This window comes from Moschus berezovskii, chromosome 21 (genome assembly GCF_049115385.1).
Source record: "Moschus berezovskii isolate FMDL1 chromosome 21, NW_MosBer_1.0, whole genome shotgun sequence".
NCBI classification, from domain to species: domain Eukaryota; kingdom Metazoa; phylum Chordata; class Mammalia; order Artiodactyla; family Moschidae; genus Moschus; species Moschus berezovskii.
This window is the reverse complement of record NC_142480.1, coordinates 908415-923514: the sequence shown is the minus strand read 5'-3', so window position 1 is coordinate 923514 and position 15100 is coordinate 908415. Positions and strand designations below refer to the sequence as shown.

General features: G+C 63.4%; 1 protein-coding gene across 4 annotated transcripts; it reads right to left on the bottom strand.

Annotated features, from left to right (window-relative positions):
- Nucleotides 1–888: 888 nt before the first annotated feature.
- Nucleotides 889–11393, bottom strand: GPR132 (G protein-coupled receptor 132). Of its 4 annotated transcripts, none has more exons than XM_055417653.2 (3): nucleotides 11314–11386; nucleotides 7481–7581; nucleotides 889–2937 (listed from the first exon to the last, which is right to left on the bottom strand). In XM_055417653.2, the coding sequence occupies exons 2-3, from the start codon at nucleotides 7485–7487 to the stop codon at nucleotides 1829–1831; spliced, it is 1116 nt and encodes a 371-aa protein (XP_055273628.2). In that variant the 5' UTR covers nucleotides 7488–7581; nucleotides 11314–11386; the 3' UTR covers nucleotides 889–1828. The 4 variants fall into 4 exon arrangements, with proteins under 4 accessions (XP_055273628.2, XP_088685937.1, XP_088685938.1 ...); XM_088829812.1 differs by lacking the exon at nucleotides 889–2937 and adding an exon at nucleotides 3522–7346 and having other exon boundaries at nucleotides 11314–11393; XM_088829813.1 differs by lacking the exons at nucleotides 889–2937; nucleotides 11314–11386 and adding exons at nucleotides 3522–7346; nucleotides 8799–10310.
- Between the last annotated feature and the right edge of the window lie 3707 nt (nucleotides 11394–15100).

Here is a 15100-nt window from a genome sequence, read left to right as displayed (position 1 = left end):
TTTTAAAGCAGATTTTCGCAGCGACCGGGAGGCCAGCGCACAGTCATGGGGTGCTCTCATGGTAAGCGGGTTTCTCACGGGCGACACCACACAGATGGTGACAAGTGCAGAGCAGCTGAGGGGTGAGCGGTGAGTCCGGGGGCAGCTCCTCCCGGGACACAGAGGCCTGGCGTGCCACGGTCCGGGTGTTGCACAGAGTCAGACACAGCCGAGCGACGGAACTGAACTGAACTGAACCTCCCCCAGGAGCCACACAGCACGGCTGTTGCTCCCTGTTGCCATCTGTGGGGGGTGGGCTTGTTGCCCCCAGAAGGATACGTCTCGTCTCGCACCCTGGAATCTACGGGCAGGACCTTGCTGGGAAATATGCTCTGTCTAAGGGTTAGCACCCCAGTGTTCTTGCCTGGAGAATCCCAGGGACGGGGGAGCCTGGCGGGCTTCCGTCTATGGGGTCGCACAGACTCAGACACGACTGAAACGACTTAGCAGCAGCAGCAAGGGTTAGCAATGAGCTCACCCTGGGTTATCCAGGGAAGCCCCAGGTCCAAAGAGACAGAAGAGAGACAGGAGGATGGCCCGGGCTGATGCGGCCACACCCAGGAAGCCAAGGAGTGTGAGCTCTAGAGGCCAAGGGCAAGGCCTGGAGCCCAGGCCGCAGGGCCCCCCACGCCTCAGTCCAGACCTCCAGCCAGATCCGGCGGTGTTTAGTTACAGTAGTCCCAGGAACTCCTGTGTCAGCCTCGAGGGAACGCCCTGTGAACACTCCAGACTTTTCTAGAACCCGCCCATCACCTGGAGAGCTTGGCATGCTCCCCTCCCCCAGCCTGGCCCTCCCCAGGTCTGAGAAGTAAAATGACACTTCTGCATGTGAGGAAGTTGGCACCGATGTGTACTTTTGCAGTTTTATTCCCAGACGTGAAATCACATATCTTCTCAGCGTCTTTCACAGTAAAGCTCACCCATCGATGAAGCCTTAGAGAAGCGGGAGTGGAATTTGACCCTGACGCCGCCTCTGGGCTGCATGCAGTCAGCCCCCGCCGCTGAACCGCTGAGGCCGGGGTCACGGGCCCTGCTACCAATGGGGACCCGGAGGCAGCGCTGGGCCTGGCCTGGCCCTCGGCAGCTCCACCCCGACGGGAGCCAGGAAGCCTCTGTGCTGACGACTTGCCGGGTCCTCGGAGCCCGTGGGCATGTCCCCATGCCTGGAGTGCCCTCCGGTCCTTCCAGCCCACAGGTGTGCCTGCCACGCACACACGGGGCTTCCTCCAGAAGCCACGCGGACTGCACCCCACCTTGTTGCTCCCCCCGACACTGCGGCTCCCCTCAGGGCCTCAGTGCCGAGCTGTCCCTGCCAAGGGCCTGTGACCAGGGACACGGTTTGCATAGACAACCCGGGGCAGAAGCAGAAATGCCCAGCCACACACTCGCATCCAAGCAATGCTTGCAGAAAAGCTCCGGAAATAAAGTCATCACGTGGAGGCTGACAGGCAGCTCCTGCACACAGCCTGTGCCAGCTGCCAGAGCACCAGGCGGGCACACGGCCTGCGCCAGCTGCCCTGCTGTGCCCTAATAGCGGAGAGTGCCTGCCAGAGCAAGCGCTCCTGCCCGCCACGCGCTTTTCCTGCGTCCAGCAGGCTCGCCCTTACCCTGCGTGTGCTGCCACCTTTCGTGGGGCTTCTGCTCAGCCGGGACCCCCAGCAGCAGAGATTCCAGGGACAAGAAATTGGGGGCGAGCCATTGAGAGGGGGCTCCCCAGCCAGCACCGTGGACACTGGCTAGCGGGCTCCAAGCAGCACCGGGCAGCCAGCCCTGGACTCCTGCGCTGGGCTCAGCAGGACCCCTCGGCCAGCCCTTCTGGGATGCCCGGAGATGGCCCTGGTGGGTGGATGGGCTCGGGGAAGGCATAGCCGTTTGTGAGGGACATGGGCGACCGCGCCTCCTCTGAGTCCTTCGAGCACGTGAGCTTGGTGTCGTCCGTCTTCGTGGACCACTTTTTCCACCCCTTGTGCATTCTGCAGACTTCCTGGCGTGTCGCTTCTGCAGCCAGCACATAGATGATGGGGTCAGCCACACTGTTCACGGTGGCCAGGCTCAGGAACACCACGGAGGCCGTGTACAGGCGGATTTCAAAGTTGCACACAAGGTCAAGGGCCCCTCTGTAGTAGGAAAAGGCGATGGCTTTGATCAGGAGCACCAGGTGGTATGGGGCGAAGCAGACCAGGAAGATGGCCACGACCGCGACGGCCAGGAGCCTCACCTTGGCCTTCTGGGCGGCGCTCAGGCTGGTGCTCAGCTGGACAGTCCTGAAGATGCGCTGGTTGGTGACGGCGATGATGGACAGCGGGATGGCAAAGCCCACGGTGAAGCGTGCATAGTAGTACCCCGCCACCTTGTGGTCCATCGGCAGTGTCTCGAAGCAGGTTTCATTGTGCTCCATCTTGAACACCGGGGAGTGGACGAGCCCAACGAGAAGGAAGACCGCCGCGGAGACGAGGATGGCGGTCTTCTGGTGGCGGCGGCCCCGCGTCTCCAGCGCGTACACCACCGCCAGGAAGCGGTCGCAGGAGATGCAGCACAGGAAGAGGATGCTGATGTAGAGGTTGCAGAAGAAGACGTAGGCGGTCACCCTGCAGGCCCAGGGACTGAGCGGCCAGCGGTGCCCGTGCTGGATGTAGACGACCCAGAGCGGCAGGGTGCTGACGTAGAGCAGCTCGCAGAGTGCCAGGCAGAAGAGGTAGACGGCTAGCACGTGGCCCTGGCGCGCCTGCAGCAGCGTCAGCCATGCCGTCAGGCAGTTGGCCGGCAGGCCCAGCGCGCACACGCCACTGTACACGGTCACCAGCAGCACCCTGCTGTCGTTGAAGGGCACGTTGCACGTGGGAGACCCGCTCGTCAACAGGGCACCCAGAGCAGGGCCAGTCTCCAGCGTGGCGTTTCCTGCGGGGCAGAGACAAGCGTGAGGGCGGGCGTGGCTGGGGACCGCGTGGATCAGGCCACCTGGAGTGACCCTCTGAGCCTGCGGAGTCTTGCAGGGAGGGCCCGCTCCCACATCGCAGGGCCCGCAGACCCTCCCACAGGCCGGCTTTCTCTCCTGTCCCGTGGCGTTTGCATCTAGTGGGGCGTCACCCGGGGGCGTTTCCTGAGTGGGGGGGCCGTCCTCCCGGGGGAGGCGCTGACCTTCAGAGTCCCCGGGCAGGTGTCCTGATTCAAAGCCCACGCCCACCCTCCATGGGTGGGTCCACGTCCCCCTGGGAAACAGACAGGCAGAATCAGTCGCGGAATATAAAACCAGCCCCGACACCCTGGGCCTGGCCGCGTCCTCCGTTGACACAGGCACGGGGCAGTCGCCGCGTTCCGTCATCACGTGATGCCCCGGCCCAGAGCCCGCGCAGGGACCCGGAGACTCTAGGACACCCAGCGCCCACACCTGCCCCTGTTCTCCTCCTCCCGTCGGCTCAGCCGCGCTCTCACGCTGCCCTTTGGAGGCGTCCCCCGGGCTCTGCGGGGCTCGCATGGGGACCATGCCGAGGCTGGGGGGCAGGCACAGGGAGCGGATGCCCCCCGGGCTTTGGAGTCCCTGTTGGGAGCAGGAAGAACCTGAGCCTGGCCTCCAGAGGCGCTGTCCGTGCAGAGGCCCACTTCTCCAAGAGCAGACAGTGGAGACGGAAAAGCCCCTTGAGGTCAGCGGGACCTGCGGGCAGTGCCCAGGTGCAGGCAGGCCTCTCTGGACGCAGTGGCCTCTGGCAAGGGTGGCCCCGGTATCCAGCCAAGGGACTGGACAGTGGGCCGCATGGGGCGGGGCGGCCCTGGTGATGATACGGAACGTGGCTCTCACTTCTGTAGCCTAGTGACCCCCAGGCATGAAGACTCTTTGGTTACTTAGAGTCAAGGTTGAAGACCCCTGGGGCCTTCCACAGGGCTTTCCGAAGGCCAAGGAAACCTCGGCGTGTCCCAAAGCTGGCATGACTGTGGGCATCTCGGGCTCCCCCACCACAGGGCAACCTGATGCAGAAATCCATGGCCAGCTGTGAAGGCGGGAGGAGAGCTTTGCTTCCCCGGTGGCTCAGTGTTAAAGAACCTGCCTGCAATGCAGGAGATGAAGGAGACCCAGGTTCCATCCCTGGGTGGGGAAGATCCCCTGGAGGAGGAAATGGCAACCCACTCCAGTGTTCTTGCCTGGAGAATCCCACGGACAGGGGAGCCTGGCGGGCTACAGTCCATGGGGTTGAAAAGAGTCGGACACGCCTGGGTGACTGCGCAGGGGCGCACAGTGAAGGTGGGCGGCGAGCAGTGCTGGTCCTCAGCTGAAGGCCTGTCGAGAAGGGTCGGACGGCTAGTCCCGGGGTGATGGAGGCGACAGCCCCACAGTGTGACCCCAAAGTCCGACTGTGCCCTCGTCTGTTTCCCCCGGTTGTAAGAATTCTAGTACAATATACATAAGATAAAAGTGATGCTCTTAACATTCCACGTGTCCACTTCTGTGACACGAAGCACGTTCACACTGTTGCACGGCCTCCACCACGTCCGTCTCCAGAACTTTCTCATCTTGCAAACCTGAAACTCTGTCCTCATTTAACCCCCAGCCCCTCCTAGGAGAGCATGGTAAAGAATGTGCCCTTGGATGTCCAGTGGTTGAGAATCCGTTGGCCAGTGCAGGGGACACGGGCTCAGTCCCGGGTCTGGGAAGACCATATGTGTGGCTGAGCAGCGAGGCCCCGGGGGGCCATGACAACTGAGCCCCACTCTGGAGCCTGTGCTCGGCAACGAAGACCCAGCAGTCAGAAATAAACAACAAATAAGATTACAGAGAGAATGTGTCCTGTGACTGGGCACTGCATCCTCAGAGCCACGGGTCAGTGCGCCCTGCCTTCTCAGGGCAGCTCAGAGTCCTGCGTGGCTGGACCACAGGCGTCTCCACTCCTCTGCTCCCCCACCCTGGACCACAGGCGTCTCCACTCCCCTGTCTGGGGACACGGGCTGCTCCCCCATCCTGGACCACAGGCGTCTCCACTCCTCTGTCTGGGGACACGGGCTGCTCCCCCCCTGGACCACAGGCGTCTCCACTCCTCTGTCTGGGGACACGGGCTGCTCCCCCACCCTGGACCACAGGCGTCTCCACTCCTCTGCTCCCCACCCTGGATCACAGGCGTCTCCACTCCTCTGTCTGGGGACACGGGCTGCTCCCCCATCCTGGACCACAGGCGTCTCCACTCCTCTGTCTGGGGACACGGGCTGCTCCCCCACCCTGGACCACAGGCGTCTCCACTCCTCTGCTCCCCCACCCTGGACCACAGGCGTCTCCACTCCTCTGCTCCCCTACCCTGGCCGCTGTGGCGTCTCCACTCCTCTGTCTGGGGACACGGGCTGCTCCCCACCCTGGACCACAGGCGTCTCCACTCCTCTGTCTGGGGACACGGGCTGCTCTCCCACCCTGGACCACAGGCGTCTCCACTCCTCTGCTCCCCCACCCTGGACCACAGGCGTCTCCACTCCTCTGTCTGGGGACACGGGCTGCTCCCCCACCCTGGCCGCTGTGGCGTCTCCACTCCTCTGTCTGGGGACACGGGCTGCTCCCCCACCCTGGACCACAGGCGTCTCCACTCCTCTGTCTGGGGACACGGGCTGCTCCCCCACCCTGGCCCACAGGCGTCTCCACTCCTCTGTCTGGGGACACGGGCTGCTCCCCTACCCTGGCCGCTGTGGCGTCTCCACTCCTCTGTCTGGGGACACGGGCTGCTCCCCCACCCTGGACCACAGGCGTCTCCACCCTCTGTCTGGGGACACGGGCTGCTCCCCCACCCTGGACCACAGGCGTCTCCACTCCTCTGTCTGGGGACACGGGCTGCTCCCCACCCTGAACCACAGGCGTCTCCACTCCTCTGTCTGGGGACACGGGCTGCTCCCCCACCCTGGCGCTGTGGCGTCTCCACTCCTCTGTCTGGGGACACGGGCTGCTCCCCCACCCTGAACCACAGGCGTCTCCACTCCTCTGTCTGGGGACACGGGCTGCTCCCCCATCCTGGACCACAGGCGTCTCCACTCCTGTGCTCCCCCACCCTGGACCACAGGCGTCTCCACTCCTCTGTCTGGGGACACGGGCTGCTCCCCCATCCTGGACCACAGGCGTCTCCACTCCTCTGCTCCCCCACCCTGGACCACAGGCGTCTCCACTCCTCTGTCTGGGGACACGGGCTGCTCCCCAACCCTGGACCACAGGCGTCTCCACTCCTCTGTCTGGGGACACGGGCTGCTCCCCCACCCTGGACCACAGGCGTCTCCACTCCTCTGTCTGGGGACACGGGCTGCTCCCCCACCCTGGACCACAGGCGTCTCCACTCCTCTGTCTGGGGACACGGGCTGCTCCCCCACCCTGGCCGCTGTGACCCGGGTGTGCAGGTGCCTTCTCCACACCTGCGTTCACTCTCTTTGAGCGCATACTCAGAAGTGAGGCTGCCGGCTCGTGGTAGGAGCCCCTCGGTAGTTTTCTGAGGACCCTCCAGACGGTTTCCGCAGCAGCCGCTCCATTTTCCGTGTCCGTGTCCTCAGCCGCGCTTCGTCTTTCGGTTTTGACAGTGGCCATCCGGATGGGTGTGAGCTGGTCCCTTCTCTGGGCCCCCACCCCCCGCCCGAACCCCCCGGGACGTGGGTCTCATTCCATGTGCAGACGGAGGGTGCTGACCTGTCTTGCCACCCCTTGGGGGGCAGGGTGTAAGGGGTTCTGAAGCCCAGGTGGAGGCTCCGGTGGGGCCTGTGGGCCCCTTCCTGCTCCCGGGTCCCCCACCAACCGCCCACCCTCGAGGGTGCCCCCTGGACTCAGCGTAGTTCAGTCACACGCCGCCTGCTGGGGCCACGTGGGCAGCACGCGGGGTCCCGTCTTCACCGGCCCATGCCGCATCCCCACCCCCAGCCATCTGGTGACCAGACCTGGGCACACAGATGAGAGCGCACCCCTGCCCCGGGGGCACTTGGAAGACTTGACCTCCTGGGAAAGGAGACTTCTGGGCTGGGGCAGATGAGCCCCAGGAGATGGAGGGGCAGGCTCTGCGGGGCCCAGGCCCCTCACAGGAAGGGGCCCAGAGCCCGGCTTCCCCCGCAGTCCCGCCCCTGGCTGTTTTCTAGCGCATTTAGAGAAGGAAGAAGTGGGCGCTTCCCCAAGTCCTGATGGGGAGCCTCTGGCTTTACTGTCTCCGGGTTAGTTTTTATTTTGAGAAGTCTCCTTTTGCATGCTAATTTTTGAAGCAATTATCGCTGTTATGAGACCAGGCACATTGTAGACATCACCAGCTCGATGGACATGAGTTTGGGTGAACTCCGGGAGTTGGTGATGGACAGGGAGGCCTGGCGTGCTGTGATTCATGGGGTCACAAAGAATTGGACACGACTGAGCGACTGAACTGAACTGAACTGACATTGTAGAAAAATTCCCACAGGCTCCCTCTTAAAGGTTCCAAGTCAAAGGAGGCGCGAGTGGGGCTCTCACCTGGCATGTTTGCAGGCTCCAGGCTCAGGGCCGGGCGGCAGCGCCCGTCATGCGGTGGCAATGGTGCTGTTGAGATGTTCACTCCCAGAGTTTAAAGTGACCTGGAGCAAGAGTGGATGGAAATTGCTTTAGGGAAATCAGATTAAAGCACAAATCAAGCCATCTGACAAGTGGTTAGTGGGCATTTGTTACATGCCAAGTCTTGTAGCTCAGATGGTAAAGCATCCGCCTGCAATGCAAGAGACCTGGGTTCAATCCCTGGGTGGGGAAGATTCCCTGGAGAAAGACATGGCAACCCACTCCAGTACTCTTGCCTAGAGAATCCTGTGGACAGAGGAGCCTGGTGGGTCACAGTCCATGGGGTAACAATGAGTCGGACACGACTGAGTGACTAAACACACAAGTCTTGTATTTTTCCTGCGGGATACTACAGCAGAGTCTTAACATAGAACTCCCACGAATCAACAAAAATAAGTGTCAAAGCTGATCATTCACAGAATTGAAAATACCTCAATTGGAAGAACACTCAACTCTGCTCATACAGTCAAAAAGGTGAAGGTAAAACAACCAAACAGCAATCTTTTTCTTGCCTGTGAGACTGGCACAGATAAAGAACTTCAACTGTTACTGTTGGTGAGTGAGTGCAAAAGTGGGCTCCTCCATGCTGGGGACGGGAGCATAAATGGACACAGAGGCTTTCTAGGGCAATCTGGCAACGCGCCTCAAAGTCTTCCATGGGCTTGACTTTTGACAGGGTGAAATCCTTTCCAGGAGTTCTCCTGATGAAACAGCGACCTGAGATTCAAAGTGCATGGACCGCGCCCCTGTGAAAGGGACTGGGACCCCGGCCCAGGGCAGGAACTGGCAGGCTCCAGGGTGCTGGCCGATAGGGTGGCATCCCTGCCCCCACCCCTGCTTCCTTCCTGAACCAGAGAGCCCCTAGCACAGGCCCCATCCTAACAGCCAGAGAGGGTCCGAGGGAGGGTCTTCCCCGCCGGCCTGGAGCCCAGAGCCCACCCCCAGGGGAGCCGGTGGCTGAAGGTGCTCCCCACTCCCCAACCCCGCGCCAGGAGGGGTTGTCTGTGATGCCAGCAGACGAGTTAGCCAGAAATAACAGGAAACCAAGCTGTTTCCCTGAAACTGCAGAAAGTTCATCAGCTTAGAAAGAGTTTATAAACAAGACCTCAAAAATACAGACAAAGGTGAGATACACGAAAGAGTCAAGAAACGCCGTTAACGTTCTGAAACTGATGTCCTGACCGAATGGTGGGTGTGGGTGTGGGGGTCCCTGGGTCTCCCTGTCCATCCCCTCACTCACCACCACGCTCAGCCAATGAAGGGGGGCTGAGCCCAGCAAAGGGGCTCCTGGAAGGCGGGAGTCCACTGGGAGGGTGGCCCACGGGAGCTGCAGTGGCGTGGGGGGTGCCAACCCACCTAGGAGCCGTCAGGACGCCCCTGAACCACGTGAGCCTGGGAGGAGACCCTCGGCCCCACCCTGGGCGAGGGGCCAGTCCCTCTGTCAGAACTGAGATCTGGGAAAGCTGGGGGGTGGTGCCTCCCCCGGGGCAGCCCTGCCAGCTCCTCCCTGAACAGCCAGGAGCAGAGGGGGACTGCTGTCTCTAGAAGTCACTTCTGCAAAAGCCGGAGGAAGTGGCCCAACTGACGGTGTGCATCCCCCAGCGGGGGCGAGGCCTGCGAGCAGAGGTCTGTACAGAGAGCGCAGACTGGCCACAGAGTCGGGAGGCGTCCTGGGCCCTGCCAGGTGCCGTGTTGGGAGGAGCGGGGCGGGGGTGGGAAGGCCGCACAAGGCCCAGGCCAGGGTGGCCAGGGCTGGGACAGCCCTACCCCCACGGCGCAGTCCTGCCCTGCCCAGGCTCAGGGGGTTCCTGCCTCTCCCCCCACCTCTGGGCCGTTAGTCCTGCAGAGCGTGGCCCGTCCCTAGGCTCGTCCAGGCCATCCCCCCATGCACACTCGGCTTCAGGTCTCCGCCCTGGCTTCTCCGGGGGTATCTGGACCCAGTGGCCTGGCCACCTCCTGATTCGTCTCGTGACCTCGGTCCTGTGTGTCTGCCCCACCCTGTGAGCTGAGCGACCTGGGAAGGGGCCATGTGTCCGCCCCACCTCAGCGTGTCCCATGCTGTCTCATGTTGTCCCTGGTTGGCAGCCAGGACACCGCCCAGCCCACCCAGGGGTCGGTGGACTGTCCCCTGCAACATCTGCACTTCGCCCGCCCCAGAGGGTCCTGGCCCCTCCCCACCCATGGCTGGGGCTCTTGCGGGTGGGGATTGGGGGGCCTGGGTCCCCGCCTTGTTTTCCCAGAGTCGGGTGCTTAGAGGGACACATCCACCCCACCAAGGCCCTGCTGCCTGCTCTTCCCTGCCCTCACCAGCATCCTGTCCACCATGGGAGACCCACAGGGGTGGTCCCAGCTGCGGGGGATATGGAGCGACAGACCCCACAGGAGGCCTTAGGAAGATAAGCCCACCTTACCGCAATGCCGGCCTGGGCCTGGTGGGCTTGGGGTCCCTGGTCTGCGCTCTTGGGAGGGGTGAGGGCCACAGTAGCCACAGGCCATGGGGTGGGTGGCCTGGGTCAGCCTGAGGCTCCTGCTCTCGGGTTCCAGCAGCCCCGGATGCCAGCCCCATCCATGCTGGCCTCGGGCACCACCCTGGCAGCTGCACGTCCTGGAAGGGCCCACGGAGACCCCAGGAGGGAGAAACACAACAGGGAGTGATCTGGCCCGCAGAGCTGTCCCCGGACGCGCCATGGCCCATGGGTGCCACGTGTTCCTCCCTTCATTTAGAACACATGTTGAAAGGTTTAACTCTGGAGCTTTCTAACTTCGGAGCACCGAAGACCAGCCTGCCCACGGGACTCGCCTCCTGGTTCCCATCTCCCGTCATGGAACCGGTCGTGGCGGCTGACGGCCGGTCCTGTGGTCGCGCTGCAGCGCCTTGGCCGACTTGCACCTTCGCCAGTTTTGCCTTGGCTGGAACTTTTGGGTCATTTCCACCTCCTACCACCGCCTCCTCACGCCAGCGTGCTGACTTCATTTCTGTCTGCCCACAGCTTACACTTCGGGGCGGGACCTCCCGACCTGGGCCCCGAGCTCTGCGATCTCACGGCTCTCAGCAAGCAGCCTGGCCTCCCCAGCCCTGGGCGTCCATCTTCACCGCTCCCCGTTAGGAAGGCTTGCACAGCGCGCTCCGAAAATGTACCTGCACCTCCCCGACGGTTAGTGAGGTTGGACAGCCCCGCCTTGTCCCACGGTCCCCGGAGGCGCCTGTGTCCCCCCACTCTGCCTGGAGGGGCCCCTAAAACGTCACCCTGTCGCTCCCCAGGTGGGGATGGCCAGAAGCACCTGGTCCTCAGCAGCCAGAGACCCAGTCCTCTGTTCCCAGCAGACACCCTGGGACCCCGCACTGTACCCAGTGCTGGACCCCGTCCCAAGGGGCCAGCCAGACACTGGGGCAACAGGGCCCCCTGTCTTGCGGGCCCTCCTCACACCCACATGCCCCCAGCCCCACAAAACTCCCGGAGGCCAGGGCAGCAGTGCCTTATTCCCACCCTGCCAGTGCCCCCAGAGCCAGCAGCGAGCATGTGTGCTCTGGGGGGCAGGGAGCTTCCCCGCAGCGGAGCCAGGCCCCCACACCTGCTTCCCGCCGCCGGCCCTGGAACTCCCAGGCTCCCTCCCCAGGCCCCCTGGTGCCCTTGGGTCTCTCTTGGTGAAGGACTCCAGTTAAGACCCTCCACCAAGCCCCCACCTTCATGCCAAGGAGCCACTTCTGCTTTCAGCCCCCGACCCCGACGCTCCCGCGGGAGCCCAGGACTCACTCCAGGCCCACGGCCTCGCGCTCCTCTTGGCAGGCACGGCTGAGAGCTTTCAGGAAGTAGCAGGAGTGTCTCTAGAACTCCCCGAAACCACAAACACAGCAAGACCGGGCGTGGGCCAACCAGCCGAGGCGTCTTCTCGCTGGCGGTGAGACGGTGGCCTCATCACTTTCCTGAAAACGGATCCAGGGCCACTTCTGCTAGCGTTTCTGGCAGCACCCAGAGCTGCCAGAGCTGCTTTCACTCAGGACTTCCCAGGCGACTGGGCCAGATGTGGGGCCAGCTGGCATGAGCTGCAGGACCTACTGGACCCAGACAGCATGGCTGGACCCCCGGGGCGGGGACCCCGGGAGCTCCTGCACTTAAGCCTCAAGGGTCCCTCCTGGGCTGGTGGGCACAGAGCTGGGGTGCACCAGGAGGCCTTGCCCCCCAGGACACGTGCGGGGTGCTGAGAGCCGGGCTACCTCCTGGCACTGCACTCAAGGGCCCAGGACAGCACCTGGCCCCAGCGCCCAGCTGTCTCACCGAAGCCCGCTCCCTGGCCCCGTCCTGGGGAGCATCCTGCAGGAAAGGCCAGCTTGCCCGGTGCTGGGCCCTGGGCCTCAGCACTGTCCCTGAGCCCCTAGATCCCCTGGAGCCGATCCCAGTCAGGCGTCTGAGGATGAGTTTCTCTTGAGGGGTCCATGGGATTACCCAGGAAGCCAGGGTCCACTCGGGAAGGCAGGGCTTGCAGGACTTCAGCCTAACGCACACGCCAGTGTCCTCGGAAAACGGCAGGCTGCAGGCTACCCGCCACCATGTTTGGGCACCCTGGGCTGGTTCTGGGCTTTGAGGTGAGCCAGAGGCACTGCACCCCCTGCACCCTCGTTGAGGCCCCAGCTCTCCAGCCCAGCTCAGGGCTGGGCCCCGAGCCTTTGTGGGCCACCTGTGCCCAGCAGCAAGGCGGCAGGTGGAACCAAAGCCCCTGCCCAGCGCGTCCAGGGCTGGGGGCCCCAGGAGGGCAGGCACCCACTTGGCACTTTTCCTCAGGATGTTGCCTTGCGGTTGGAAGCTGGCTCCCTCTCAGCAACCTCCCCACCCAGAGTGGTCTCTCGGGAGGTTCCAGAGCGCCTGGGGAGCCTAGTGTGGGGTGCCTGTGAATCTGGGCATAGGACTCACCTCAGCCCCCCGACACCTGCCCAGGAGCGACGGCGTCGACCATAGGCCACTGCCAAGGGAGCCACCCACCAGCCAGGGGCTCAGGCCCAGACGAGCGGTCTGCAGTGGAGCTGAGCCTCAGTGGTCCAGAGCACCTCCTCGGGGTCTGAGGACCTAGGGCCTCAGCAGGAGCAGAGCCCGCTTCAGGGCCACGGACCAGTGCCCTCGGGGACACTGGGGTACAGCTGTCATTGTGGGGCATCCTGGGCCCTCTCGGGACTGCCGCATTTGTGGCCCCCGGAGGTGCCACGTGTTCCCGGCTGCCCCACTGCCAGTGGACGGGCTCGGGCCACCGCCCCCTGGGCTGTGGCCGTGGGGTCAAGGAGGGCAGCCGAGCTCTCCCTTTGGTTCCTCAGGGGGACTGGGAAGGCAGCTGGGCTCCGAGGAGCCAGGGGTTGCGAGACGGGCGACAGCAGCGGTGCCCACACCACCTGCTTCCCAGAGCAACTCCCGGCCATCGAGGCAGGCATGGGCAACAGGGTTTCGGGGGAGCCAGGGGTCTGGTGTGTTTCCTGAAGGCTGAGGGTCTTGCAGGCAGGATAAAGGGGCACGCTGTAGCCCATTTTCTCAACACGACCGGGGTCTGCTCAAGTAGAGGCCGCTAGCTCCCGGGGTCCCCCTTCCACCAGGCAGGCATCCCTGATTCCATCTGCAACATCACGTCGCCTCCTCATGACAGGGGAACATTAGTCGCCATTTCAGTGGGTCATAAAGTCACAGATTCAAAGCTGAAAAGACGTAGGGGGCAGGTGGTGGCGACCCCTTCGGGGCACTGTCCGGACGCCTGCTGGACAGCGTGTTCCTCCAAGCTACGGGGCTCCGCTCCCCTCACCGCCTCTGAAGGTTTCACAGGGAAAGGAGGAGTGGAGTCCTGACAGCCCGAGTAACCGCCACCCACACCAGCGCCAGACTTCTAGACAAGCTTCGTGCCTGCGAGCAGAATCAGGCCCCTGGCTCAGCGCCGTGTTCCCCTGCAGAGCCTCTGCACGCCCCTGCCACTGTCCTAGGCCCCGACAGCCGGCCGGTGGTGCCTAGGTGGCTCACGGCAGGCACAGCGCACCCTAACCCTGGCTAATGTCGGGAGTCTTGGTGGCCCCGGTTGGAAGCAGCACTTCCCGACATTCACTTTCTGAGGTGACCTGGCCGGCTGTCCCCTGAAACGTCACACATTCTAGACGTGCTTGACTGGGTGATCCCCGTGTCGTTCAACGTGTTCCCCCACTGCGGGCGTCCCGGGTCTGGGAAGTGGGTCTGAAGCCCCAGCTGGTTCAGGCAGCGTTTCTGGCGCTGGGACCCCCGTTATGAAGGCACGCCTGGCACTCATCCCCCACTCTGGAGGAAACTCCCCCTCCCCACCCCAGGCAGCCTCCGCACTGGGTCTGCCGAGAGGCGACTTTCCCGTCTCGTGGCGTCTCCATCTGGGATGGCAGCAGCAGGCCTGGCGGGGGGGTTAGGGATCTGGGCCCTCCCTGCCCCCCCAGCCAAAGGGCAGCAAGTCACCTCCTGCCGTGGCTAAGATGTCAGACTTTCTCACTGTCTCTCCCTGAGTGTCATTAGGGACTCAGAGAGTTTTATTGCGGCAATTATAGATCACAAAATCGACCGTTATAACCATGTTCAAGAGAACAGCGCCGTGACCAGCACCCTCAGGCTGCTGCGTGACTGCCACACACACTGTCCTTCTCCAGGACACTCATCTCCCCAAACAGAAACTCTGTCCCCACTAAGCCCCGGCTGCCCCGGCTCCCCCGCCACCCTGCTCTGTGTCTCTGTGGGTCTGACTGCTCCAGGGACCCCTGACGAGCGGACTCTCCCAGGAGCTTCCTGTTGTGACAGGTCCTCAAGGCCTGCCCACGCGGGAGCAGGTGTCAGACGTCGCTCCCCAAGTGGCTGAGTCCTGTGCCGCTGTGTGGCTGGACTGCGTCCGTTTGCCCGCCGCCGTCCGTGGGCCGGGCTCGCTCCCCGCTTCGGGCCGCCGTGGGCGACTCCGCTGTAAGCGTGAGTGTGCGGGGCTCGGGGTTTCCGTGTCCTCTGTGTGTTTCCTCCGTCGACTCCAGTTGGTGCCCTCGGGGGCCCCCCAGCTGTCCCAGACTCGCTGGACCGCCTGCCCCACCTCTTGTGGGTGATCACGGGCTCTGTCTCTGCAGCTCTGTTATTACGCCACGTTTCACCCCTCCATCTCCAAACAGCCCCTGCCTGGAGCAGGCCCCACTTCCTCGTGTGTGTCAGTCCGTCTGTGCCACCCCTGATCCACTGGTGAGACGACTGTTTTCTCTTCTTCCAGAAAGGCTGCCAGGCCAAGCTGTGCTGGCCCTGCCCACCCCGCCCCCCACTCTTGAGCCTCAGTGATGCTGTGTCACTGAATCGGGGGCTGGGGAGGGGAAGCGGGGGCTCCGGGGTTTCCTCGGGACTCGGTGCTTTCACAAGGGCCCAGAGAAGGGGCTTTCAGGGTGGTTTTGGAGTGAGCATCCTCGGGAGAGAAGAGGTCGTGAACAGAAAGGGGCTTTACAGACGTTGTCATCCCAAGAGCTTGGTGATTCTGAAACTCATTGCCGGCCCATCTTCCTCTGCCTGGGGCACACTCTGAATGCCA

What these genes read in the sequence shown, in the direction of transcription:
- GPR132 (XM_088829811.1), bottom strand. Translation starts at nt 3,523, where the DNA reads ATGGTCCCCATGCGAGCCCCGCAGAGCCCGGGGGACGCCTCCAAAGGG. An exon ending in CCTGCCCGGGGACTCTGAAG is followed by an intron (nt 2,938 to 3,177) that starts GTCAGCGCCTCC and finishes TCTGCCCCGCAG; the next exon opens with GAAACGCCACGCTGGAGACT.